This window comes from Mastacembelus armatus, chromosome 20 (genome assembly GCF_900324485.2).
Source record: "Mastacembelus armatus chromosome 20, fMasArm1.2, whole genome shotgun sequence".
In the NCBI taxonomy this organism is placed as follows: Eukaryota; Metazoa; Chordata; class Actinopteri; order Synbranchiformes; family Mastacembelidae; genus Mastacembelus; species Mastacembelus armatus.
Genome location: NC_046652.1, coordinates 12,593,002 through 12,619,994, shown reverse-complemented (window position 1 = coordinate 12,619,994; position 26,993 = coordinate 12,593,002). Strand labels below are relative to the sequence as shown.

At 38.6% G+C, this 26,993-nt stretch overlaps 3 protein-coding genes across 18 annotated transcripts in view; 1 reads left to right on the top strand and 2 right to left on the bottom strand.

The window, feature by feature from the left end:
• abi1a (abl-interactor 1a) overlaps positions 1 to 9,212 on the bottom strand; it is a 40,318-nt gene extending 31,106 nt beyond the window's left edge. For all 12 annotated transcript variants that reach the window (XM_026292547.1, XM_026292550.1, XM_026292557.1 and 9 more), the window contains exon 1: positions 8,984 to 9,212. In XM_026292547.1, coding sequence (XP_026148332.1) covers positions 8,984 to 9,100 — 117 coding nt within the window. In that variant the 5' untranslated portion in view covers positions 9,101 to 9,212. The remainder of the gene's footprint in view (positions 1 to 8,983) is intronic.
• A 956-nt stretch (positions 9,213 to 10,168) lies between these two features.
• On the top strand, positions 10,169 to 20,104 carry acbd5a (acyl-CoA binding domain containing 5a). 4 transcript variants are annotated; one of them, XM_026292452.1, is made up of 14 exons: positions 10,169 to 10,275; positions 10,549 to 10,669; positions 14,377 to 14,497; positions 15,001 to 15,073; positions 15,181 to 15,298; positions 15,412 to 15,444; positions 15,764 to 15,952; positions 16,033 to 16,158; positions 16,562 to 16,656; positions 16,738 to 16,951; positions 17,521 to 17,717; positions 18,194 to 18,253; positions 18,424 to 18,530; positions 18,615 to 20,104. In XM_026292452.1, exons 2-14 carry the CDS (start codon positions 10,573 to 10,575, stop codon positions 18,625 to 18,627), a joined length of 1,443 nt encoding a protein of 480 aa, XP_026148237.1. In that variant the 5' UTR covers positions 10,169 to 10,275; positions 10,549 to 10,572; the 3' UTR covers positions 18,628 to 20,104. The 4 variants fall into 4 exon arrangements, with proteins under 4 accessions (XP_026148237.1, XP_026148238.1, XP_026148239.1 ...); XM_026292453.1 differs by lacking the exon at positions 15,412 to 15,444; XM_026292454.1 differs by lacking the exons at positions 10,169 to 10,275; positions 10,549 to 10,669 and adding an exon at positions 13,392 to 14,278 and having other exon boundaries at positions 14,320 to 14,497.
• A 286-nt stretch (positions 20,105 to 20,390) lies between these two features.
• Positions 20,391 to 26,941, bottom strand: mastl (microtubule associated serine/threonine kinase-like). Of its 2 annotated transcripts, XM_026292402.2 has the most exons (13): positions 26,345 to 26,941; positions 26,087 to 26,224; positions 25,836 to 25,975; positions 25,637 to 25,725; positions 25,445 to 25,551; positions 25,182 to 25,338; positions 24,890 to 25,038; positions 23,518 to 24,576; positions 22,697 to 22,838; positions 22,532 to 22,546; positions 21,517 to 21,630; positions 21,268 to 21,369; positions 20,391 to 21,063 (listed from the first exon to the last, which is right to left on the bottom strand). In XM_026292402.2, exons 1-13 carry the CDS (start codon positions 26,510 to 26,512, stop codon positions 20,906 to 20,908), a joined length of 2,538 nt encoding a protein of 845 aa, XP_026148187.1. In that variant the 5' UTR covers positions 26,513 to 26,941; the 3' UTR covers positions 20,391 to 20,905. The 2 variants fall into 2 exon arrangements, with proteins under 2 accessions (XP_026148187.1, XP_026148186.1); XM_026292401.2 differs by lacking the exon at positions 22,532 to 22,546 and having other exon boundaries at positions 20,393 to 21,063; positions 26,345 to 26,901.
• Between the last annotated feature and the right edge of the window lie 52 nt (positions 26,942 to 26,993).

The following is a 26,993-nucleotide window of genomic DNA, read 5'->3' as shown; positions in this document are numbered from 1 at the left end:
AAGGTCCATCTGCTGAAAGCACAGTCATTTATGTGCACATGCAAACAGCTATTATTGATATTGTAATATGCAACGTGAGAGACTGAGTAATAGCTACAGAAAAATTAGGAACAATAAAAGCCAACAAAAAGGCATTATTTATGTTATAGTGATTTCTAGAGGAATTCAGTATTTGCTGTATAGAGGTGAGATGTCAAACACATTACTGTGCAACACATGTTGCCTGTACAGCATCGTTGGCCTATACAAAGCTGCAAAACAGAGGTAGTTTATATTATTCAAACTATGATTGAATCTCAGGAAAAATGTAAAAAATATTTTTGCCTTCATTAACAACTATATAAGATGTTTTTTTTGTCTTTAATTTAGCAGACAGTATCTTGCAAATTGCACAGTCTAGGGTGTCTCATGCATCCCAAATACTCAGACCTTAAAGTCTGTATATCTCCATCTCACAGTTTTAACCATTCTTTTAAAAAAAAGCCTTGTGTTAATCATACAACCAGCACAATCGTGCTGACAATGTGATGTGAGGTCATCAGTGGACAGATGTGACTCTTGATTGCATTGCCATCTTAAGAGGCTCCCACTCATATGAAACATTTTCCAGGAAAGGGATAAAGTGATTGTTTATTCACTACAAAGGGTAAACAACAGTATGGGAGAGCTGAGTACTAAGTACTGTAACACTACCACAGAGAGAGATGCAAAGAATGAGGATCTTTGATGCTCTTGGGATATCTTATCTCATATTTCTTAGCTCAGTAAAGAATGAGTGGAAGAGGCTACAGGCTATCCAGGTGAGAGTTGACAGGCTGTCATCACCTGATCTGCGGTCAAAGAAGAAACACTCAGGTGGTTTACTTGCAATGAATTTATAGTGGGGAGCTGAGACAAGCTAAATGAAAAGGATACTCAAATACATCCAGAGTTGCAGCATGTGGGAGAAAATTATAAAATTCTTGAAACAATAAACATGTCTTTAAATGATTGATTGCAAATGTTGGGAGCGATAAGGGAGTGGCAGTCACAAGAACGGATTTGTTTCTTGGGACATTTTTGAAACTCTGACGCACTGAAGTACATCGCACTCCTTCACCCATCCAGTCTGGCAAGATAACGGCCAACAACTGCTGTAGAAGTGCTATCATGCTTTTATAAACAAGATGTTGCCTTGAGACAGCAGGAAAGAAAAGGAAAGGAAAAGCCTTTTTTTTCCCCCAAACACAGGAAAGAAATATTCAAACTGTTATGACCTGGCAACAGATGATTTGAAGTAGTTCACCAGCAAAGGATATTCAATTTACTGCTAGTAAGCTAAGAGATACAACTGCAACAAGACACAAGTAAGAAAGGCTGTGCTCATCAGACAATCACAGCTCTGAAGCAACTAGCATTGAATCAAAAAGTTTAGGTACTTTGCTGTGGATGGCAAAACCACAAACAAAGATATGGATGGTGTGTGATGACTTTGGAAGAAGCGCTGCTGTAGACTCACCGGATAACTTGCCACCAAACTCAAGTAGAGGAGACATTAGAAACAAGTGGAACAAGGTCCACTGGATAATCTCTTCAGACTTGATGCCCAAGCACAAACGTATCAAGATTAACTTGCATGATTATGTGGCCTCGTTGCACATCACACACGTAGCAGGTGGCTTGGGACACAGGGAGGTGGATTTGATGTACAGAATATGCATTGTGTTCAAAATAATTCAAATGAATTACATTCCAGTTTGAATACTTTGAAAGTAGACTTCATCAGAATGTGATAGTCGGCCTCCTCTCTATGAAAAGAAACAGTTCAGGGGTCAGTGGAACCATAGGTGTCCATGACCAGACTTAGGAAATAGATGAAATGAGTATGGCATGACCAAAAAGAGTGTCAAGACACAGGACTGAAACAAAATATCTAAATCAAAACTAGTGAATTTCATTGAATTATCCAATCAATATCTGGAACATAAAAAATAGTTCAGTAACAGACTACATTTGTTTTCACTGCACTGATTGTTCAAACACGTGTGAAGATTTGAGAGTAAAACAACAGAAAACACTGCATGGTCTGTCCCTGGATTTGTGCAGCTGATAAGCACATTTGGGTTTATGTGCTCCCACTTGTCTGGAAGGGAAATGCACTCTGGGAAAAAAAAAGAAAAAAAAAACTTTCAGGAATGACTGGAATTCACCAACATGTCTTAAGACTTCAAGTGCTGTTGAAGAGTGCCACTATGGGCCATCAGTGTGAGGGATGAGCTCAGAGAAAGAAAAAACAAACACACTGTAAAGCAGCAGCCAAAGGTTTATCTATTCTCTAAACAAGACAGGTTAAAAATGAAAACGTTCATCCTGAAAAGAGAAAAGTCTTGACAAACTCTCAGCTTCCCAAAGGAGTAAAACCTCCTAGAGAAGGATGAGTCTACAGCAACTGGAAGGTCGTAGAGCTCACATGGCCCTTTCATCTGAGGTATCGACAGCTTATTATGCAGGCTGGACAGGGTGACATAGGTGAGAAAGGAGGCAGCCCAGAGCTATTGTAGCTGTCTGACACCTAGCAGCTGCAGGGCCAATTAATACGAGATTACAAGGAAGACAAGTTTAGGATGCTACCCAAAGGTAACAAGACAATACATGACCTAGTAAGCTCATTTAGCTCTTTTCTGGTTTAAAAAGTGCCAAAGGTTTTGATGATCTAGCTTTTAAAAAGACAATGCGTTACTCTCCTCTGCTCCATGTTTACTATGGCAATCTGAAGCCATATATTTAATCAGGCATAACTTCACAAAAGGATGCACGGTCATTAAAAATGAGGTATTTGTCAGTCTGGCTCTTATTCCCTCTGTTTTGTCCATTATGACTCCCGGTCACGATAACATATAACGCAACACCTCTTTCATTTTGCAAATATGGGAAATGACTGGGGTCATGTTATCAAATGAGCTAATGCATTAGTTAATAAGTTAAAAAAAAAAAGTGACCTCACTGATGCAGTTTAGCCCAACAGCTCTAGGTACTTCAAGGACAGTGTTTCTGTTGCTCTTGATTACCTTTAACTTGATATGGTATCGATGCTAGTACTCTTAACTTAATGACTGCAACAATGATTGTTTTTATTGTTGAGTAAATTGCAAATTATTTTCTCAATTTCTAGTTTAGTTTGTAAAATATCAGAAATCGCAGATCAAAAATAAGGTAACTTAAAATAAATTGCATATTATGTCTGAACAAGGGCTCCCAGAACTGAAGCCACTGTAGGTCGACTGGCCCCTTGTGGCTCAGCAGGGGGTGGTTATAATCCCTGCCCCCTCTGTTTTAGTGTATGGGACATGAGTGTAGCTAAAAACTACAGTACAAATCAAATACATTTTTCCCCCAAACTGATTTCCATCATTTTGGGTAGATATCAACATGCCATGACAGCATCTACAATATCAGCAAGTGGTCATTTTTCTGATGAAAATGATTTTTAGTAAGTTATAAAAAGTGTGCATTTCAGATCATTTATGAACTGAAACCAGATTCTATGTATGCAAACTACATCACAATGGCAGCCTACATGTTCACCATATTTTAGCTTCTTCTTTGCATAATGGGAGGAAGTGGTGAATTAGTCCATCACTATACAAACTCTGCGGTTTTTACAGCATCAATGTTTAGACAGGTCAGTGATATTAATAGATTTACTAATCAGCCATTTTCTTTGACTAACGCAACATCTGCAATCTACTTCAGCTCTGACGGACGCTACAAATTGAGTTGAGGTGGTTAGGGAGAACACTCTCTGCTAAAGACATTGATCTCTAAAGACTGACCTTGTTATCTTTCTATTCCTCCTAGATTTCAGGGTGGAAGGGGAAGAAACATCAGCATCTTCAAATTAAGGAACAGTGAGAAACAGAACAGCAACACAAGCCTACTGAGGAGACGGGACAGTGAAAGTGCCTGTGAAACGTGTGAAGAATAAATAAAAACTGCAGACGAAAGGACTTCAATCCTTCTTTTAACCAAGTCTAGGCTCTTTAAAAATGCAGCAGGACAATACTTGAATTCATAATTTCTCCACCTGCAGCAGGGCAGATGGAGGCTGACTGAAAGGCCATAAGGTCTACCTGACCTTGAAGAACTGCCAGCATGCAATTAGAAATTCACGACGAGACACACACAGACAAAAGCAAAAAGTTTGCACGTGGAAGAAACTCATTAACCTTCTCTAAGTGACTTGGTAATTAGTGCCACCAGGTAGAAAGTCACTGTTCCCACCTCACCTGCAGCACATGCTTAACAATTAAAGACACATTTTTTTAAAATCAATTTTTCAGAGGATTTCATTTGAAATGGGTCACAGTTACATAAAAGATGCGTGGATGGATTATTCACACTCTTATTTTAACGTAGAAAACTGAACAACCCATACAAGGCTGACACTGTTACAAAAGTGGACTAAGTTCCGCCTGAGTCCAACTACAAGCAATGTTAGCCTCAAACAATGTCGGTATACACCAAATTTTCCAAAACTCTACATTTTAACCACCCTGTGGTGGATCAGACCAGCGGTCTAAACCGAACCAACTGAAGTCAGTTGAGGGGGGAGGAGTGACAGGTGGTCAAAAGGATGAATGGGCCTAGGCTCAGAGCCGCGAGGCCTGTCCCTGATGCAAGAAAAACCAGGCCAGTCGGCAGAGAGAGAGATTTGGAGAAAGGACAGAGCGATGTTTAAAAAAAAAAACAAAAAAAAGAACAATATTTATTGCCTTGGAGTAGGCCAGGCTCTTTTCCAGGGGAAAACTCACATGAATTCTCCTGGGAAGCTGGCCAAGGGCAAATAACACAAAGTTATATGACCAGGACATAATGAGGACATCTCTCTGTTTGTGTCAAAGCCCTAATCGAATAAGAGGACAGTCTTCTCAGGTGTGATCCACCTTGCATGCATTACAACATAACAGCCCAGATTTCAAAACTACTAATTCAGGAGCAGTCCAGACTTTTCTATTTAAATCAAAAAAGCATAAGTGGGCAGTGGGCATCATGCTGGCTCAGCAGGCAAAGTCACACGCTCTGAGCTTGCAACACTGAGACTGATCAAGGTCATGAACTCTTGATTTGCCACATTTTACTTCTACTTCCCTATTCCTTGTCACAGTGTATTGTCTATAAGTGCCACTTTCTGGCAGAGATTTCATTTGAAATATTTTGATTTTAGCACAAAAACAATTCAGTTTCACTCAAACTTTGTCCTACAATTTCTGATTGTGACAGTGCAATCAAATTCCAAGAAACACATTATGATATATTTTTGTAGTGCACAGGAAAGTGCTTTGTTACAATGTTCATAAGGGGTTAATGGTGGTACATTTGTTCGACTAATATAATATTACATTTTTCTAGTTAGAAAACAACTAATCAGTCAATTAATAATTAATAGTTTATCACTCAAAAATGCCAAACATCTCACAAAATATGAGGATTTGCTGATTTTTTTTTGTTTTCTTTGAAGACATCACCTTGATGGGAGTTATAACAATATGTAGATTACATGATCCGGTGATTAAATGATAAAAGTCCTGCCATACAGTTACAATTGTAATTCATATCAATATCATCTCAAAGAATAAATATGTTAAAGCTACCTTAATTTCAGTTCAGCTATAGACACAGTTTGACTGCTACTGGGGAACAGGCAGTGCTATGGTTGAATTACACTCAAGCTCTTATTTTGGAAAGGTTTGTAAATAGGGTCTTACACTTTTCAGCGCAACAAGTAGAACAGGCATCTAGATCCACCACTGTTGTTTCATCTGCTGAGTGTTTAACTGATTTACTATTACTAAAAACAATCAATTTTCAAAATCATTGCCCATTCATGTTCTGCTGACTAAATGATTAATTGACTCTTTGGACAAATATCAAACAAAATAGCCTCGAAATAATAAATGGTGCCTGGTAATATCCCATCTTGTGCATATGTTTCATTACCACAGGTTAAACAAACAGTATGCTGACATGCATCAATGAATAAATGAACATCATTTGACAATTTACTTGGTACACCAAGCTATAACTAAAACAGTGTAACAACAGTCCTGCAATAGCTCATCCATGAAGATGATAATGTTGCATTGTGCTGTACTAAAAGGTATTTCTCTTATTTTGTTCAGACCATTCATGTCAATGCAGCTTGGCTAAATAACAGAAGCACCTCTTCACCTAGGAAGAGTTTTTAGTGGTATTAGGTGTACCTAATAAACTGAATGAGGTATGCATTTCAAGTGTGCAGTAATCATCACAGCAATGCTGTTTTCAGCAACTAAATGTAATGGCTATAATAAACAGGAAATATTAAAATACAAGGCTGCAGACCAGAAAGCATTTCAAGGGAGCCTATCTTCAGAGTCAGCAGGGCAAACAGGAAACATAACTTTACCCTGAAGACTGTAGAGGTGTCATATATATATACACACACACACACACACACACACACACACACACACACACACACACACACAAAAACAAATCACTATTAAGTTGAGAATGTGGGGCAGTGGTGTGTGCTAAGTTAAGAAGAGCTATCTCCATCTGCTTCAGCCTGCTGAGCTGAAACACCAGCACCAACGCCAAAGCCTGCATGACAAGAACAGAGAGAGAAGAGGGGATGAAAATGTGAAGGAGAAGTGCTAAAAGAACAAGCTGATTCAAGCTGAGGCATGTTGATATGTGTGTTTTTCAGCTGGGAGTGCACAGAAGTGTGTGTGTGTGCTTCTACTGACAGCAAAAAGCGAGGGCTTATGAAAAGTGCACTGTTAGTCTGACACTCACTTCACACAGAGCTCACAACGTGTGCTGAAAAGCTTAAAGTCCTGCTTTTTATGTCAGCACTTTAAACTAGGTTTTTTTTGCCAAATACAAGTTCACAATCACAAATTGGTTATCTGAGTTTCTATCTTGAGTTTTTGCACCAATGACAAAACAATACTGAATGTGGCACCTTACTGTTAGAAATATTAAGAATTTTTTCATCCAGAACCCAATGTTCTGAAAAGTCATCTAAACTCAACCAGTTGTGTTAGATTTTGCCAAAAAATGCAAGAATTTTTTTATTGCTGGTACAACATGGAATAGCCTACGTTTTACTGTACCTCACTTAGGGAAACATGGTTTCCTAAAAAAAAAAAAAAACAAAACAATTTTTCCATTTACCAAAAAAGGTCAAAGGTCAAGGTTTTATCCAAATCTACATAAACATCTTCCCCTGAAAAATTATGACTTATATCGGTAACCTGATAAAAGAACAGTGGCCTGACACTGGGACTTCCTCTGCAAACAGACACATTATCTTTGACGCCAAGTGCTACAAAAGAGCAAATTGTTTTCATTTTGGGATGAAATTGGTCAAATATGGAAAAACTATGCACAAGCTTCTTTGCTGCTCTTGAATATATCAGTTCTGGTCTTCAAAAACTTCATTTGTAAATCCTAAACATTCTCATTGCTGCTAAAAACTCAAAAGCAAACAAAACTCCTTAGGACAAGTAGTAGTAAGTTATATCACATCACACAGCTGGGCGTGGTAAACACCTCAAGTAAATTCCCAAATTATTTAATTTCATTGTAACTGAATCACCATGACAAATATTGCTTTTCAAAAGTGACAGAGGGAAAAAAATTGCTTCCTAGACTTAATTTTTGGGTTAGAGATGTGTTGTAGTGTTTATGTGGGCAACAGCTGGTACAAAACATTCAGGCCGTGGCTAACGATGCCAAATCATTCAAGTACAAGGAAGAAAAGAAAATTTACACAGAGCCTTTAGGGACTACAGCTGGAATAGACACACCCTCTGTTGCTGATATGGTGGCTTGTCTTCCTGCTGATATTGTTTTCTCACCACTGCTGTTTGTCTGTCACTCAGGTTGTTCTCAATAGACAGCTCTCACTTTTTTTTTTTGATTATAGCTTAGCACAGATGTTACTGTAATAAGCCAACTGTGATCCTGTGAAGTTCCACTGTGATAATCATTTCTTTGATGAGCAGCATTAAAAAAAAAGTTTAAAACACCATTTAAATACAGACAATTTCACCTTATTAGTTTACGCTAAATTAGCTTCTTCAGTAAAAAGAACTCAACTAGAAGACCGATGTGCTGCCTCACATACATCAGCAGAGATTACAGGAAGCTCCATCTGCATGAATAAGTTGAGGATAAAAAACATAACCAACATCTCCAACCTTTACTAACCAACTAACAATGGGTTGCATTCTTCCCACAGCCTGTAAACGAAGATGAACTAGTGTTTAAGTCTTGACCTGCCCAAAACAAACTGCACAGGATGAATCACTTCTATGCTTAAAAGTCTTAATGTACTATTACAATATATTTAATGGTTAAAAAAGAATGCAACAATAAAAGCTGACATGAGTGACTACAATATAGACACAAACATCTCCCCAGCAATATTCCAGTAGGAGTTCAAACATATTGTTTGTGGAAATGGTGGATTTATTTATAGGAAAATGTAATGGGCAGATGTGTTATTATTATATTTATAAAGCTTCTTAGTTTCGTGTGATTTTTAGTTCTTCACTGAATAAGGCAGCGTCAGTGGGCAAGTTTGTGACTAATTTTTTCAAAATAAAATACATTCATTTTAAACAGTTAAAACGTTTTCGGTGACCTGCTGTAAAACTCACGGTCAGTGAGAATGGGAACAGTGTTGAACCTAACTGTGATAATAAAAAGTAGACACACCCTCTGTGTACACAGAAAATATATTATCAATAGTCGGAACAGTCCAGAAATAGTCAAAATGCCCCCACAGCAATAAAAGCCGAATTAAAATGCAATTCTATCTCCAGGCTTTGGGAAAAGAGATCCATTTTTAAAACTGAGTTTCTTTAACAACATTTCATGCCCCAACAACCACTGAGTTGCCAGCTTTTCGTGACGAACAGCTCTAGAAAGATAACGTGGTGGCCCACTCACTTACCTGGACATAATTGCTCTCGCAGTAGTCTGCTACTCTGGTGAGGTTTTGGTAACTCTCCACAAGCGCTCTTTTACCGGCCGGGATCTCTTCGTCTAACAGCATTTGTAGCTCTGCCATCTTACATCTCCCCGCAGAGCCTCCCTTCTCTCTGCCTTGTCTCTGCCTTCCCTCAGACTGAAACAACCACTAGACCCTGCCTCTGAAAACTCCTTTGCCTGCTATTGTGGGATTCCTGCCCCACTTTGGCATAATAACCACAAAACCGAAGATCGTATCTACTTGACAGGAGGAAAATATTGTACCCTATTTTTTATTGCATTTATTTTATTAGATTTAATATATAATTTTAATATATAATTTTAAGTAATTTTAAGAATCAGTTATAAAACAACTTTCATAAGAATAGTTATAAAACTAAACATAGTATAATCATAACTGTGAGATTTCGACTTTGACTAGGCTACTAAAAAGGATCTGAGTACTTTTTCCACCACTTTTTTTTCCACACACACTCCTTTGAGAACAGTCGTACTATGAAATAGAAGATCAACAAGAATTTATTTAAAATCTAGGTTTTTGTTTGTGCAATGTATTATTTTAACCATCTGCTTTAGTGCCCAGAACTGAATTTATTTCTGCTTCATCTGCCACATGGATGAGATCTTCTCCAGTGTTCATCATGTCTTTATCCTTGGAAACGTGGCAATGATTTTCATTTTTGCTTGAGAAATTGCTTAAATAACAACAAATAATAATAATAATTCGTTTTTTTTTTTTGAGGAATTAATTTGTCAAACAATCGTTACGGCTGTAGCTGTATACACCTGACAGTACGGTGTAGTACTCGAAAATAAAGGCAACGTGAGACATCTTGCTTTTCTCTGTTGTTATTCTATCACCAAGTGGTATGAAGAAAAAAAATTGTAGAGCATTATGGGATGTGTAGTTTTGCTGAAAACTGTAGCTACATTAAATAGTTGCTACAAATTCGCGTAGACATTGAAATGTGATTACACAACATTTGACACTTTTCTACTTTCAGTCCGTTTTTCCGTTTATTCAGTAAACTTTTTGTGTTTGTCCTACAGAGCAGCTCGCTCGCCCCCGAAACTACATTCGTACTAAAACGTTTCAGTTGAAGCGGAGGATTGTGGAGCGTGTAGGAACAAGCAGCATACCATTCCCAGGGTGCATCGCGGTACGGTTTTTATTTAGTTTTATGGCGTCTGACAGGGAGCTTAAGACAGGTTGTCGTCTGATAAATATATAACTGTCAAGGATTTGAAGCTCCTGTAAGTGTGATTTTTCCAAAGCTCTTCCGTAGGAGGTCTGGAAGCATAATTTGTATTTATCTTAAATATATGACGTTATAAGTGTAGTCGGACTTATTGTTTTGCTGTGTCCTAGATACCCAACCACGTCCTATCGTTGATAAATTAACATGAACCTTATTTAGCTAGCTACTAACGCCGGTGTTGTAAATTTAAGCGAGCAATAACGTTGTATTACTTTTGGCTGTTTTATTTTATGTTATGTTTGTATTCAATGTTGCTGCGTTTCTGTAGGTTTAGTTTTCTCAGTGTGACACTATGGAAGTGGATAATGTCAAAGTGGACGATGAACGGCGTTTGACTGAGCTGAGGTTTCAAGCCGCCGTGAAAGTGATCAAGAGTTTACCCCCGGATGGTAAGTGATTGTTAACACACCGGTGTACAAGTGTAGTTTGATCAGTTTATCCCAGCACTTTAACATCAAACAATGGTGTCACAATTAGTCCAGTGCAGGGCTTTGGATTTGTGCGGCCTAATATGCCTAATCCACTTTACCATTAGCCCATAGTATTATTGTTTCCTTCCAGCAGTGTGTAACTAAATATATAGCTGTTTTTAAAAACAGTGCTGTAGCACTCCAAATTGTCCTCATGTGCATCCTGTTTGCTTTAATTTTCCTTGAGGGGTGTCGAGCATTTCATAGGAGTTTACCTGTGGCTAAATTAAATGACTAGACATAGTTCAGAAAGGCTCCTACCTTTGTATATAACGTCCAATAAGTCAAATTGCATATCAGGACAAAAATCAAAACCCAGAAAAAGCAGCTTTGCACACCCACATTGAGATGTTTTATATCTGCGAGTGAGAAGAGGGATGCACAGACGATTACATTAAGAAGAGGGATGCACAGACGATTACATTATGGCTTCGTCAGCATGCAAAATCCTTCATTAGTTGAATCTTTTCATATGTTTGACATTCAACATGGTATTCATTCAGCAGGTATATTAAGTGACTTCCTATAATCACAGGGGTCTTTTTGGAAACATACAAGCATACTTCATTTAACTGTACCTGATTCACATATTCAAAATTAAAGACTAAAAGTACACAATTATTAATGCAAATAATGTGGGCATTTTTAAAAACATAATCACCAGCTGCTATAGACTAGGGCTGGACAGTCCACTGAATTAATTAATTTGTTTTTTCAAACAATGTGGAAAAATACCTAAACTGCAAAATAGAGCTTAGCGATTCCTCTGCAGTCATTCAATGTGTTGCTGTTTCCTTGAAGATGCCTTTGCAAGTCAACAAGACTAAGTAGTGGCACCCACAGAAGCTAAAAAATGCTAATACCAAAAAACAGTAGTCATGTAACCTCAGTCATGAAACTGTCTGCCTGAGGTGTGACAGACCATTGTGCTTTGTAAAGTTTGTAAAAACTTTATTTAAAATGGCAGCATGACAAACCTGTAGCTGTTTAGGTAGTTCTTAAACCTGTTAAACCCAGATACTGTTTCACCAGACATTGTCCACCAGTGGTGCATGTAATTTAATTGCATGTAATTTTATTCCTTATTTTATTCAATCTTTACAACATGTAAAAGTAGAACAGACTTGCTTGTGATGTTCTGTCCTGTGGCCCTAGTTACTAGGGAACGTCATATCATTTTGATTAAGAAAACTTTTTGAATCAAATATTTTTGTTGACTAAGACAGGAAAAAATTATTAAATTCATAAAAACACAGAAAATAATTTATCTATTTTGGTCATATTGCCCAGGCCTACGTATACAAGACACATCTCTTAGGATGCACTGGGATGCATCATCAGTGAAGTACCCTGGAGTCTTGTGTCTTTCTCTGCGACTTTGCTCACGGATTAAATGCCCTTTCCCCTGGCTACTGCTGTAACTCCCAACTGCATGAGGATTTTGCAGAATGAGCATCCTGCAAAATCTCTTCATCCAACTTCTGTGGGTTCATAGAACATTCCCCAGCCTTTGTTCTAGCACTCCTCCACCAGTTCCTTGTACATTTCCTTTCATTGGCTTCCTCAATATCCTCTTCCCAGGGCACTGTAAGTTCCATTATGAACAGATATTTTAAAACCTCAGAGGTGATGATTATGTCTGGTCTCAGTGATGTTTTGGCAATGTGCTCTGGGAGCACGTTGCTTTCCCAGGTCAACCTGCAGCTGCCAGTCTGAGGCTGTGGCCTGTCAGCCACTGCCTTCAGCACCTGCTCATGGCACTAACAATGGCAGCTGCTGAGAAGATATTCCAAAGAGCCTCTTTAAGAGCAAAGAGAGCAGGAAGGTATCTCACTCTTTCCCCAAACACTGGAGGTTTGTCGGGCTAGGCAGAGCATCATAGACTGCCTGCACCAGGAATCGGAGTTGCTGGAAGTCTGCCTGCATGATGTTTGCCTAGGTGATCCTGCACTGGAGTGTACCCTCCCATCTTGTCCATGCTTCTTGCTGCTGGAGTCCCACTGCTTTGCTCACTCTGTCTCCCTCCACACCTGCTCAGACCTGTTCCTGGAGTAGCTGGTGTTTCTCCTTGCCCAGGGCCTTACTGACCTGGGTCTTTAGGAAGTAGCCCAAGCCTGCTCTGCCTGTCACCAGGATGCCCACCAGTGCCTTTTGTCTGATTCCGCCACGTCCACTGCTTTCTCAGCCCTCCATTTCCTCCCTGCCCTAACTTTGTTTCCAGCTGCTGATAGTTTGCAGTCCATGTACAGAAGGGATTCTCTTGTGCGTGCCGCCATAAATTCTTCAGCAAGGTCCCTGAAGGGTAGCTGTAAGGTGTTACTTGTCCCGTACAAAACAGCAATAGTGAGACTGCGTGGAAGGCCTAGTCATTTCCAAAGAAAGCTGCTAATCTTCCAGGGACTCAACAGTTCTTATTGGGACTGCATAGTCCAATAAGGGCCACAGGACTTGGGGCAGGATGGAATGGAGCCCTTGTGAGATCCACCTACTGCCTGGTACCAATGTTGGAGTGATGGTGAGATCATCCATGTAGGCTCTTATGGGGGGCTGCCGTACACCAGACGTTGTCAAGAGCCCTCTGCATTCCACCTCAGCTGACTTGACCACCATGTTTATGGCAAGGGCGAAAAGAATCACAGATTGTACAGCCTGTTATTATTCCTTTCCTCAGGCGATGCCATTCTGATGTTTCTGACCCATAAGTGACCTGCATCATGAATTTATTATACTAATCAAGGATTAGGTCCTTGAGCTTACTATAAACATGATGGAGGTGAAGTGCAAGCTTGACCAGTGTGTGCGGTATGGACCCGTAGACATTAGCCAGGTCCAACCACAGCACGACTAGGTCACCTCTGTTCTCGTGGGCTTCTGTGATGAGCTGTGTGACTACCCCATGTACTCTAAGCAGCTAGGAGTAGCAGGAATCCCACCCTTCTGACTAACTTGGTTAGTCTTAGTGAGACGATGCTGAAAAACACCATTCCTTCAGCACAGTGAAATTATGTAAAACTGGTTGATGTCTTTCGAGTTCTGCTCTTTGGGGATCGAGACCCCCTCTCCACACCTCCAATGGTTGGCAACTCTTCCCTTTCTCCAAATCACCTTCAAGGTCTTCCATAGGTGCCGAAGAAGCTCTAGGCAGCATTTGTAGACAAGAAAGATCTCCTAGGATGGACTATTACAGAATGAAATGGATGATGTTTGGAACTATGAGGACTCTTCCTACTGTTGGCAGTTCAGCTAAAATGAGAAATGAGGCATGAGAGCTTCTGAAGTCAGCGAGACTGGTCAAAAATGAAATCAGAATTAAATGCAGCCAAATACAGAGAGGTCTTTGAACAAAACCTCCTCCAGAGGGCCCATGACCTGAGACTGGGCCGATGGTTCACCTTTTGAGCATGAGAGTGACCTAATATATATAGAGACACTGGAATGGCTTAAGGACATGCCTGAGGGGTATTTAATTTATAAAATGTCTGCAAAAATCTTTTTGACTTTATCATATTGAGTTGTTGAATATTGACTGAATACCTTACTTAATTGTAAGAGGGGGAAATATATATTGAGAACATTACATTTTACAGTGTGAAATTCTTTAATAGACAAGGGTTTGTGTTTTACAGGGCCCTTTCAGCCCTCCAATGACATGATGCTGAAGTTCTACAGTTACTATAAACAAGCAACTCTGGGAGCGTGCAATATACAGCGACCTCACTTCTGGGATGCAGTTGGCCGAGCAAAATGGTAATGACTATATGGGGGATGATATGTTCATACTTAATTTAATTAGCAATTTAATTAGACCTGTGTCCATTGCATAACATGCTTACTCTGACCCTGTTGTGCAAACCTGGGCATAATAAATTTCTCTTCACTTATTTTCTGGTTCAGTGTTACCACTTTTGTTCGGTCTCAGGCTGAGTTAGGCAATGTCTGGACTTGGTGCTCATTGAAATGCAACCTGGAATGTGACCTCTTACCCACTAAGCTGGACAGTTTTTCTTGTGCTCCTATTACATTTGAGGGAAGAGAGCGATTATAAAAACAATCAAGTCTGGGAATAGTTCCAGGTGCTAATCATTGGTTCAATTATTGTCACCATTTGACACCCCAAGTAACACAATGTTGAGCTCAAATAAATTGACCATATTGACAAAGTTGAAAACTAGTACAAATAAAACATTTTTACTTGCTCTTCACACCAAGCATGGCTTTGCTGAGATGCTTATATTGTTTTGATAACTCAGGGAAGCATGGAATTCCCTTGGTGATATGCCAAAAGAAGCAGCAATGGCAGCCTATGTTGATGAAGTAAAACTGGTATGTTCTTCTCTTAAATCTCAATTTATAGGTTTTTGCAAAGCACCTTAAAGTGATTTTGAAACTGCGTTTTTAAATTATTGATTTTGTTGGTATCATTTGTTTAGATTTTGGAGGGCATGCCCATGACAGATCAGGTGGAGGAGCTGTTGCGCGTTCTTGGCCCATTCTATGAGCTGGTTGAAGAAAAAAAAAAGATCACACAGATATCAGACCTCAGCACAGGTAAATATACTCACCAGGTGGAGTTCTTCAATTGTTCACTCACTTTTTCTGTGATGCCAAAAACAGCATGTTGAGCTTAAACTTTTATAATTTGCCTCTTGTCATGTGCTCAGCCCGTTTGACACAGTTTGCTAAGCAACTGGAAGGCAAGTACATCATTGTGTAATTTCAGTGTGTTGGTATAATTTGCATTTGTCTTGTGTTCTTGTTGAGATGCTTTTATTGCTTGCTAGCAGTCATGTTATGCATGCCCCATTACTGGTGTTGAACATGGTTTTAGTACATTCAACATTTTATCAAAAACTTTCATTTCATTTTTTTGCCATAGTCATCCAATTAAACCTCATGCAAACAGTGGCAGTGTTGCTTTTTATCTTATTACATTAAACATTACCAAGTTTATCCTAAAGTAAGCATTTTGTATTGTATTTGTAATGTTGTAATTAATTCCATGTGGTTGCACAGAATTTGGTACAATGATGAATTTAATGCCATCAAAGAGCATCGCAAAAAGCATTGTCAGAACAATGGAAATGGAGGGCACTCTGGAGACCAGACCTCCCAAGCTACAGTCAAAGGAAATGAGAGAGAGATCAGAGGAAGATGAGGATGACGAAGAAGAGGAGGAAGTAGCGACAGGGGAGGAAACAAAAGGTAAAGTTATAAACTATTTTGAGGAGGAGTGGGTGGGTTTTGACATATATTTATATTTTTTGTTCTATTTGAAATGGCAGCTTCACAGATTTATTGCAATGGAGTCAGCCATCTGATCAATGGGAGTCATTCCAGAGCTGCACCCAACACTGTCAATATCCAGGAGGATTCAGTCAGTGAGCTTGTGCACAGTGGCTACCATGCAGGTGAAAGATACAATATTTTCTGTTCTAGTTCATTTTCCACCTATGGTTCATGTCCTGTTCTCTTACTTGTCTCACATGTCCAGAAAATGTTTTTAAATGCTTGTGGAGAACTCTGCAATCACCTCACTCACTGTCTGTGCACCATGTGATCAGTTAATCTGCTAAGCTTTATCCCAGTTGTACCAACTCAGCAGACATTGAGTCTTAACACTTTATGCATCAGTAGCTCCTGAACTGTTTTTAATAGAGTAAACTAATGTTTCTACTAAAATGGAAAACAAAGCCCAAACCCCAATGAACGCTGGCCCCCTTCATAGCCTGCTTATTACAGTGCAGTTTATATTAAAATACAAGACAAGTCTGATCCTTTGATCTTTTTCTGTGCCCTTTATACTAATCTCAGATTCCAGTGTAGATGGATCTGGCCCAAATAACTTGGCCAGTGATTCAGATAATGAAATCTACTGTGACTCTGTGGACCACTTTGGTCAGGAGGAGGCAAGTAAAAACAGAGAGCACAATTATTATGTTAAGTAAATTAGTCCATCATTGATTCGTTTTCATATGCTGCATCTTCAGTTCTTAGAGAATAACCACTCTCACAATGACATGGATGAAGACTACGACCTCCTACAGCCTCTGGAGGAACTACATATACTGCCAGAGAACCAGGAAGATGTTCAAGGACCAGTAAAAGTCATCAAATGTGGAGAAGATGAAGAGACTGATGGGATAGCCTCACATAGACAGAACCTGGATGCAGAAATGATTTACAGCGTCAGAAGAACAAGGGGTAAGGTTGCACCATTTTCTCCCAAGACTTGATCATGTTTCTGTGTGCTGTTTATATGAAACTCTGAAGAGGTTGACTGCAGTTTGCAGCACTGATGACATAAATCAAGCCGTTGCTCTCCAGATTTTTATGTCCAGTCCTGGTCTGCCAGTTTTACTCTGCTGTGGAGATGAGTGGTGAGGAGGAGCAGGCCACTCACAAGCAGACACATTCACAAAATTGAGTTAGTTTTCAGCCTCTTCATAACAATGTGCTAAAACAGGTGTTTCATATTGTTTGTACCATCTGCATTACTGGCTCACCTCCCCCATTGCTGCTCTATACACAGGTAGAGGGCGCACCAGAGAAGGAGAGAGAGTAGAGACTATTTAAGCTCTTACTGATCTATTGATAGGACTGATACCAACACTTAGGACATCTCTAGAGCTAGCTAAATCTTTCTGTTAAACAAGGCCTGTTTTCTGTCTCCTTTTCTGCTGCTAAATGATCTCTATGCTGTTATCTAAGGATGTCATTTTAATATAAGTACTGTATGAAAGTGTCACTGTCAAACCTTTCCTATTTTTTAGGCTCTCGGTCTCCAAGTCACCAGTCTCTGGGCCCCATTCACAGCAGTGAAGATGGGAATGGCAACAATTGGGATGGTGCAGCAACATCCAGGGGGAGCTTGAATGAGCAGATAGTTGTGGTGTTGGCTCGAGTGCAGGAGGACATGCAGAGCATTCTGCAGACATTGCGCAACCTGGAGGCTCTAACAGCTAGCCAGGTCAGACCAGCTTGCCCTGTCATTTACTGTTTTCAGAACATGGAGTTACATGAAAGGAGTAATAAATCAAAAACAGCAGGTGATAAGGAAATCAAAGTCAAACACTTGTTGCACTGAAGCTTGATGGTAAAGATAAAACAATTAGATGATTAATCAGTTAATTGGCAGAAAACAAATCTATGAATTTTTTTTTTATTGATTAATTTTAAATAGACTGTTCTTCATTTTTTATGATCAACATCATCAATTTTATTTAGTACAATTATTTTCTATCATTTGGAAATTTCAGTTTTGAAGTTTTTTTGTTTTATTTTTGACTGATCTAGAATTACCTTTTTTTCTGGAATCCTGCTAAATGATGATTTTAATGTGTAGATGAGACTTTTGAGGAGGAAGATAACATTCTGAGGGCAGATATTTATTCATATTTTAATTGTGTTTTTCCTTAAAGTTAATGAGCTTTTTATTTTCTGCAGGCAAGATCAGTGGAGCTGTCTTCTACTCACACATCACCTCCAGCGAATAAGAGGAATCAGGTCAACAGATTAAATTGTTTTTTTTAGTATATTTTGAAACAGTTCTAAGAGCTGTGGGCTGATCTCGTCTGTGTTATAAAGCCTCAGCTAAATTGAAATTTCAGGATCATCAGCAGGAGCTACAGTGATTTAGGCAAAATCTGTAATGTCATTATTTTTATTTTACACAGAAACCATCCTGGTGGCCTTTTGACATTTCTCCGCTCAGTCTTGCCTTTACTGTGACATGGCCCTTTGTGTTACAATGGCTTATCTGCCAACACCTGCAGAGGAGAAGGTATATGTTTATTTTAAAATATAAATTTGAAATATTAGATTTTTATGATTTTCCCAGTTTAACTGATTTTTCTCCTTTTAATAGACATACCAACTAAACCTGCTCAGACCCAAACACCCATGGACACAGGTGAATTCCCCAAAACTATTTGGGTGGTCAATGGTTGTAAGTCCTCCCCTAGAGCCACAGAGCAATAATTTGCTTATGCACTATGAAAAGGGCACCTGTAGTAACAAGTGGAAGGATAAAAGGAGTGTGTTGCATAATGGTTGTGTAATCCAAAATAATGAAATGATTGTATAACATTTTAAAGATGACACTACTGTAATAGGATCTAATTTGAACTTGTTTATGTTGGGGCTGATTTTTAGTTGGGATATTGTCTGTGTGCTTGTGAACCAACTACAATAATTCATCTATTAATTCCATAAAGGAATCTTTCATTGCACAAAAAATTGGGCCTGATGCTTTCTCTTGAGCTCAGAGCTCTATTTATCCATTTTCGCAATTCATGATTTCATCAGTTGCCCAGAAAATGCTGCTAAAAATAAAATAACTAGTTTAGAAGAGAGGAATTAATGTAATATATTTGTGAAGCTGTTAATTAGAAATTAGTATTTATTGTTTTTAGCCATTTGCTGAGATTTTGCTTTTTAAGTGAGGTTTATGTTTAAATTGACTGAGGATGGAAAAGATTCTCAGATTTCTGTTTCCACATTGCTGCTTTGTTTTCCAAATAGAGTGCCTCAAATCGCATATGGTACACACCTACTGTTAATGGCAATACAACTTCATGTATTGGCATATTGTAGCAAAACTGTCATACTACCTAGTGAGGCATGAGGTGGTGAGACTCATCGGTGACAGCATCATTTTCCACTATTAATACACCAACCACTTGGCTTTTTTTTTTATATTATTCTCCAGGCCCGTCAGGAAAAAAGACAGCACTCAATTTTCAAACAGCAAAAAAAATAAAATGAATTTAGAATCAATGGACCAACAAATATACAAACTGATATGTTGTTGTTTATTGACTTCAGAGTGCTGCCTGTTTTTTTTTGTTTTTGTTTTTTGTCTTGCAGAAGTTTTTTTTTTTTTTTTTTTTTTTTTTTTTAAGACAGAGCACTCAGCTGTTTCAGTACAGCAAAGGCCCATGTTCCCGCATAACACACTTGTTTCTGCTGTCATATTTTGTATGTTCTGTAATTAATTATAATTTTTATTTTTAATATAGTATGTTTGTGCAAATATTGTGTGATAGTAACCATGGTTTTTTTGCAAAACTATGAGACCTATCCAAATTGTAAACAATAGCTATACAGTTTAGATACTTAAAATGCAATATTTTAATTGCATTTCCATTTATTAACAGACTACTGTCATATTTACAAAGGTTTACATTCGCAATAGCACCAGTCTTTCTAGAGCCATTCTGTTTTAATAAAAAAATAATTATAGCTTACCTTTCTAGTGAAATGTACTAAGACCTTTTCACCCTCTGCCTGTGGATAGAGTGGTGTTTGCATGTAATTATCTAAGCCTAAAATAAAAATAAAACTTTTCATAAAGAATTTGAGTTTCTCCAGATTATTTTAAATACACTGACATTATGGGAAATATGTTTATGTGTCATAACAAGATCCATGTCTGTGCCCAGTTGAGAAAAAAGCCCTATGGAGTGAGATGAGCTCCTTTCAGCCTTTCTACTATTTTAGGTGCTGCCTGCTGGCTGTAATGAGCAGAGCGGTGTCAATCTTCCCACTTAAACTCTCAGCAGGGAAGTGAATTTGGAATCTCATTAATAAAATGAATCTGCATTTGTCCTATATAGTAACTTTCCAAAAAGGGAATAAAATACATTATCCTATAAAGACATTTTATTAGAGTTATTTTGTCTTCAGAATGAAACATAAAATTTCACAAATATCAAATAACATGTTTTACATACATTATTCATGAATATATTAGTGTGATTTTCTTTCGCAGTACTGTACACAAAGAGAATCCAAGGGTACTGTCCATGCAGTGCCACATAAAATGGAGAGTTACTTTGTTTCATTAATAAAACATAACAGAAATCTCTAATAAATTCAACCAGCAGCAAACAAGATTTTTGAATTTCTGAATTTTAGACACACAACTATAATATAAGAAAGTTTTACAAGATATTTACTTTCTAGAATATCTGCTTCTAACTACCTGAGTAATGATCACATATAGGTTTTAAAAATATATTACAGCCTTGAACCAATACACCATCAGAATCCAAATCATTACTGTGCATTTATTTATATAATGGTTCTGATTTTGGGAGATTTTCTCACTAAGAGCAAATGTGCACACACATACACACAGCATATGTGACAGTAATGCTATAAACTGAAACCAGAGACAGCAAGGTGCTGAGCGTTGTTTCTCGCCTCAAAGTATGAAGTGTCAGTTTCATCCTCTGGCTGAGGTATGAAGGGCATTGGCTGGTTCTGCAGGTTGTCCCAGTCCAAGCCTTCAAACAGGGGATGGCACTTGAGTTCTGGTGGAAATTGAAACAAAATTATCAGAATTACCATACCATTTCCCTTTAATATATCCTACAACTAGACTGTTGACCTGGAGTATGACAGGGGGCAACTCTCATTCAGTATCAATCTGAGAAAAAACTTAAAGGTGATTCAGAGGTCTGTAACCAGGCTAATTCCTTCAAATTAAAATTGTTAAATTGTAAAGTGGTCCTCACCCTTGAGACCAGCCCGTTTTGTCATGTCCATTGTCAGGAGGATTTCAATCGCATTACTTGAAGGCTCAGACAGCTCCTCCTCTCCCTCAGGCCATGGAATGTCTACATTTTTTTTTTTTTTTTTTTTTTAAAAGAGTGAGGTGGTAACAGAAGCAATGAAAGTTAATTAACATCATTAATTCAGCTCTCAAAACAAAATGAGTGTTTTGCAGTGTGAATGATGACACTACAATAGAAAACCCAACTCACTTCTGTTGAGAATATTCTGAAACACCAGTTGAGGCGTCTCGTCGTTAAAAGGCGGTACACCTGTGAGGAACTCGAAAAGACACACACCTAGCGCCCACCAATCCACCATGCAGTCTAGTTGTTAGCAAAAGAAAAGTCACATGTCATAGCTTTGCTGGCTTCACAAACAATTTCCCTCTGCTGTTAAAGTGCACTAATTGTACTGCAGTGGCAGAAGCGGGGACTAAGTTAGATTATGGAGGGAGGGAGTCAATCTCTGGACATAAACTTTACATTCTCTGTATATATGATTCACACATTACAGCAAAAATTCACTTCAGTGGAACATTTTACAACTAACCTCATTTTATGAATTTTGTAAATTCAACACACACCAATGTTTTGTGGCGATTGAACTTCTAAAGAAGAATCAATACTTTTCTGTAATTGTAAACTCAAAAGAGTTTACAATTACAATTACTGTAACAACTTTTTGTATTGCATTTATAGAAAGACAATTGCAGACGAATAAACACTTTCTGCCACACAGGCTCATTCATGACAGACTGTTCATGAAATAGCACTAATCATGCTACGAAATGGAATTGTGCCACTGACAGGTAATATAGCCCTCGGCATATTAACATTTGAGTGAATAATAGCATGTCAAATTTACAGGTTGTTTTTAGATGACATTTTGCATGTCAGCAGAAGCATGCAGGAGTATACAGAATACACTGATTTTTAGAGCCAAAAACCCCCTTTGTCCATTTCAGCCTCCACAAATCTGACTCTTAAACCGTTAATGATGATGTTAGCCAATACAATTTTTTTTGGCTTAGTAATCACACTTAAAATGTTGCCCCCTTCCCTATGATCAGCCCCACAGTTTGTTAACCAGTCCAAAGGGTAGAAACAGAAACAACAGTGAGAATTGGGAAACAGGGAAAAACCAGCCAATTTCCTATAGCATATTAGCATGCTAGGTGAAAATGCAAGCTTGCTTGCAAAATTAGCAATATCATAATAAACTTACCATGCTGACCATGTCCTGAAACCGAGAGCTTGTCATAAGGGTTCCAGTGTGAAATATACACTATAGCATAATGTTCTATAAAACCGTAGGTCTGCCTTGGCTATCAAATACAACAGAAAAGCTTATATATTTGTAGTAAATTAGCTTTTACAATCTATGTCTTACCATGTAGTTTTCCTAAAAGAAGCTCTGGAGCCAAATAGTCAGGGGTTCCTACAATGGGGCCACGCTCAACAGGCACTGTGCCTCTCCGAACACTCTTTGGAGTCCTGTAAGGGGTGCAGAATATCGACATGGGCTGAGGACTCTGTTGTGAGGAAACAAAAAAAAAATAACATGAGAATAATATCAGTAATATCAAAACATAGTCCAAAAATGTTATCCCATTTCCTAAAGCTCAAATTAACAAATTAGGTTTTGCCAGGCAAATCCCAAGATATTCAGTTTGCTATTACAGAAGTCTATAAAAACTAAACATCCATACTGGAAATGAATGAATTTTAGATATCTGCTTAAAAAGTAACGCGATTATCAAATAGTTCTCAAGTGACCTTCTGTTCTCTCACTACATTTATTTATCTACCATATTTTCCAGACTATAAGTCTGTTTTTTTTCCCCTCTGGCTTGTCCTGTGACTTATATAGCAAAGTGACTTATTTATGGGTAACTACTGTCATTTTGTCGAGTAGTCACTATTGTTAGATGGCATGCTTGACTCAACTTGATGAATCAACACAGACATAAAAAAAGTAGACGGATCATTATGCTTGCATGAGGACAATCTCAATTAAAATCATGTCAATGAGACACATCTACAGCCTGTACAGACCCCATGCAAAAATCCAATGTGGCACTAGCCTTCAGCCAACACTATCAATTACTTTCATACAAGTACTGAGCAGCCAATGGAAAATATTTATTCTAAATGTTGTGACTGTTTAAGAATAGGAAAAATGCTATTTTGACTGATTGATTCCATGCCTACCTGTATGAGAGAGCTGTTGCAGCTGTGCTTTTTCTGCACTGGTGTTACAGTGCCAGAGAAACAGTGATGAGAGGCTGATGTGGTTGCATCTATGGCTTCCATAGACTGAAAGCTAAGTCGAGAGATCCCAGACACACTGGAGCGGTTAATAGAGCTACAGTAGCTCCGGAAAGCTACAGCATTTCGTGGCTTGAGGAGTGAGGGGGACTGTGCCATACCACAGCCCAGATCAGGGAGCCGGTTCATAAAGGAACATGGAGATTTACCTCTCAAACTAAAGTTACTAAGTTTGTGTTTTTCAGCAGTAACAGAGGATGAAATCTGTAGGAGTGACTGTGTGACAGATGGATCTTTATTTTCTTCCTCATCAGATGATGCAGAATTCCTGTCTCTGGAAGACTTGCTGGGTTTATGAGATAATTTGCTCCCCATAGTCAGGGATGTTTCATGCACAGACCCATCAGAGTCGAGGCTCAAGCTCCTGCAAATATCACTGTTTTCAGCAAGGGGTGATGTGAAACTTGAATGTGACAAATCTTTGGCTCCATCTTCAAACACATCTTCTTCTGCTTGCTCTTCCAGTTCGCAAAACAGGGTTTTGGCCACATCAATGGGACTGGATCTCTTTGGTACCCGGCCTTCAGCTAATCCAGTTCCTTCACTGGATGCCATAAATTCACCTATTTCCACAGTGGAAAATATTTCTGTCAGGCCAGTGTGAAACCTTGAGGTTTCTTCTGGAATCTCGTAGCATCTTTGGTAGTCAGTGGTACTCTTCTTGGGTTTTTGCTCCAGTTGTTCTGGACTTCTGTCTACATCTGAAAATGTTCTCTTCACAGATGAAAGAACTATAGTTTGAGTGTCATCTCTCACTGACAAACAAAGATCCTCCTGACCTGTGTCAACAGACTTCCTTATGATAGTGTTTTTCTCAAGATGGTCTGGATTTGGCTTCTTTGGCAGACTAGTGGTGACCTCAGCAGAAAAGTCAGCAAATCCAGGTTTTGTGGGAGCACAGTTGTGTCCAGGCCCTTTAAACCCAGAGTCCTCTTTGACGTTCTGTTCATTTGTGAGGGAGACAGAAAAGGGAAAACTAAACTACTAAAACTAAATAATCAACAAAATGCAAAGGTCAATACAGGAACTAATAAAGACATATTTTAAATAAGAAGCAAAGCAGCAATTAATCAATCAATAAATTCCTTTTTTTTTTGTTATATTTGTCCTCTCATACATAGACTATGTACTGTATTCTAGATTAGAAAAAAACATGGCACCCCTAAATGTCAAGCGACATTCTTAACCACTGACCCTAACCAAAACATTTAGTATGTCACAAATGTCCAACAGTAATAGTTGTAAAATCACCAACCTCTTCAGACTCCCAAAGTGGACTGGCAGCATCTTCTATATCAGTGGTGCTACCTTGACTCATTGTCTCAAACCTGTTTCTGCTCTTCAGCAGAGTGGGAGTCAAATTTTTAGCCAGGTTCTGAGGTCTAAACAATGTGTTGTTAGGTCCTGTACAGGCAAAACAGATAAACCAAAACAGACTTTCTAATTACCAAGACGTTAGCAGAAGCTATATAACAACTTTTTCAAGTTTTTACATAATCCTTCAGTCCACAAGGCTAGTGAATGAAAAAAGTACTATATATACATACCTAGTTTCCAAGGGTAGCAAGCTGGAGAGGATTGCTGGTCTTTTGAGTTTGTTAGGGGCGAAGCTAGTGAGTTATTCTGTTTCACTTTGCCACAGCTGACGTGACTGGACACAGCAGAGGCACTGCAGTGACGCTTGCCTCGTCCTGCAGGTGTATTCTGTGTTTGATAAAATACAAAAAGAAAGAGTCATTATGCATCACAACCTATGCATGAAGCATGCACAGAGGACAATGTCCATTCCAAATTATGCAAATCAACTTACGAATCCAAGCGGGCTGATTAAGGAAAGGACTTGACCAGGGGTCCGAAAATAATCTTTACTTGGTTTAGCCAAGGATGGGGTGGTTAGAATATCCACAAGGTTGAGCTCTGATGCAAAGAGCAAAGAAGATATTATTGACAATTGTGTTAGTGACAAACTTTGATCATTTGTCAAGCTGAGGGAATTTAATACCTCTGTCAAGCTTGACTTTAGAAAGGCCAAAGTCAGTCAGTTTGATGTGGCCTTCATTGTTTATAAGCATGTTGTCTGGTTTCAGGTCCCTAAAAAAGGATTAGTGAGTAAATATCAGGCCACACATTAAATCTCACCCACATTGCTCTGTCTTATATACATGTATTGATATTGAAAACCGAATAGAGCATCAAAGCACCTGTGGATTATACCATGCCGATGAAGATAGTCTAAAGCCAGAGCAACCTCTGAGATGTATTTCACTGCCATATCCTGGTCAAAATATCCATAAATGTGAAGGAGAGACTTGACATCTCCACCAATAAGGTATTCCATTACCTGCAAGCACCAAGAAATGAAGGTTTAACAGCAACTAACATTATATATAACGACTTCACAGATGAGATACTGTAAATGCTGCTCAGAACAGGCGTCACCACTGAAACTTACCAAATAAATGTTGGTGGCAGTCTGAAGGGAGTAAAATAGGTGAACCACGAAGGGGCTTTTGCTCAATGCGAGTGCGTCTCTCTCTGCCTTCATCTGTCCCGTCATATTTTTATCAACCATTTCTGCCTTCTTCATTACCTGACGCAGAGTATTTTTAACCAGGTTAAGCTAGAGTCAGTGTTTTTTGGTTTGTTTTTTTAAAGACAATTTAGCAGCATCTACTTAACTGTATATAACTTAATTACTAAGGTGACTCACCTTAATGGCATATAATCGTGGATTACATTTCTTCCGTGCAAGATAGACCTTGCCAAAAGCACCACGGCTGATTGGCTTCAACACGATAAAATCCTCGATTGAAGGTGCTTTAGGAATATCCACCGGTTTGTCGCTTGATCTGAGGTCGGGCCTTTCACCTCGGTCCATTATTTAGCCGGTTTTATATGCGGATTTAAGTTGTGTCTGCCACAGAGGTCTAGCTCGGAAATAAACCTTAGGTAACAAAACAACAACCTCGAGTTTGTTTTGAAATTTTGAATCCCACTGATCTTTCGCGGCGCATCTGACGTCATTTTAGTCCTCCAAGCAGCTGCCTGTACGTAAAGAATGGCATGTTCTTCATTTAATGTAATGATACCTTTGTTATTCGTTCATTTCTGAAAATAATAACTAAATCATATTGCTCCAAACATTGTAATGTTTGCTACCCGAATAGGATTTTCGTTTTTTAATCAGGCAGTTGATGGCACAATGGGTGATAAATAATAAGGTAGTTTAATAACTGCCAGAGCTTGTCATTCGGTTAAAAGATGGTTAAAAGTAATTAGAAAATAGAAATTACAGTTATGTTTAAGTTTGTCACATACAATCTGAACATTCAAAATCAATTTTTGAAAAGGCTCTCGGT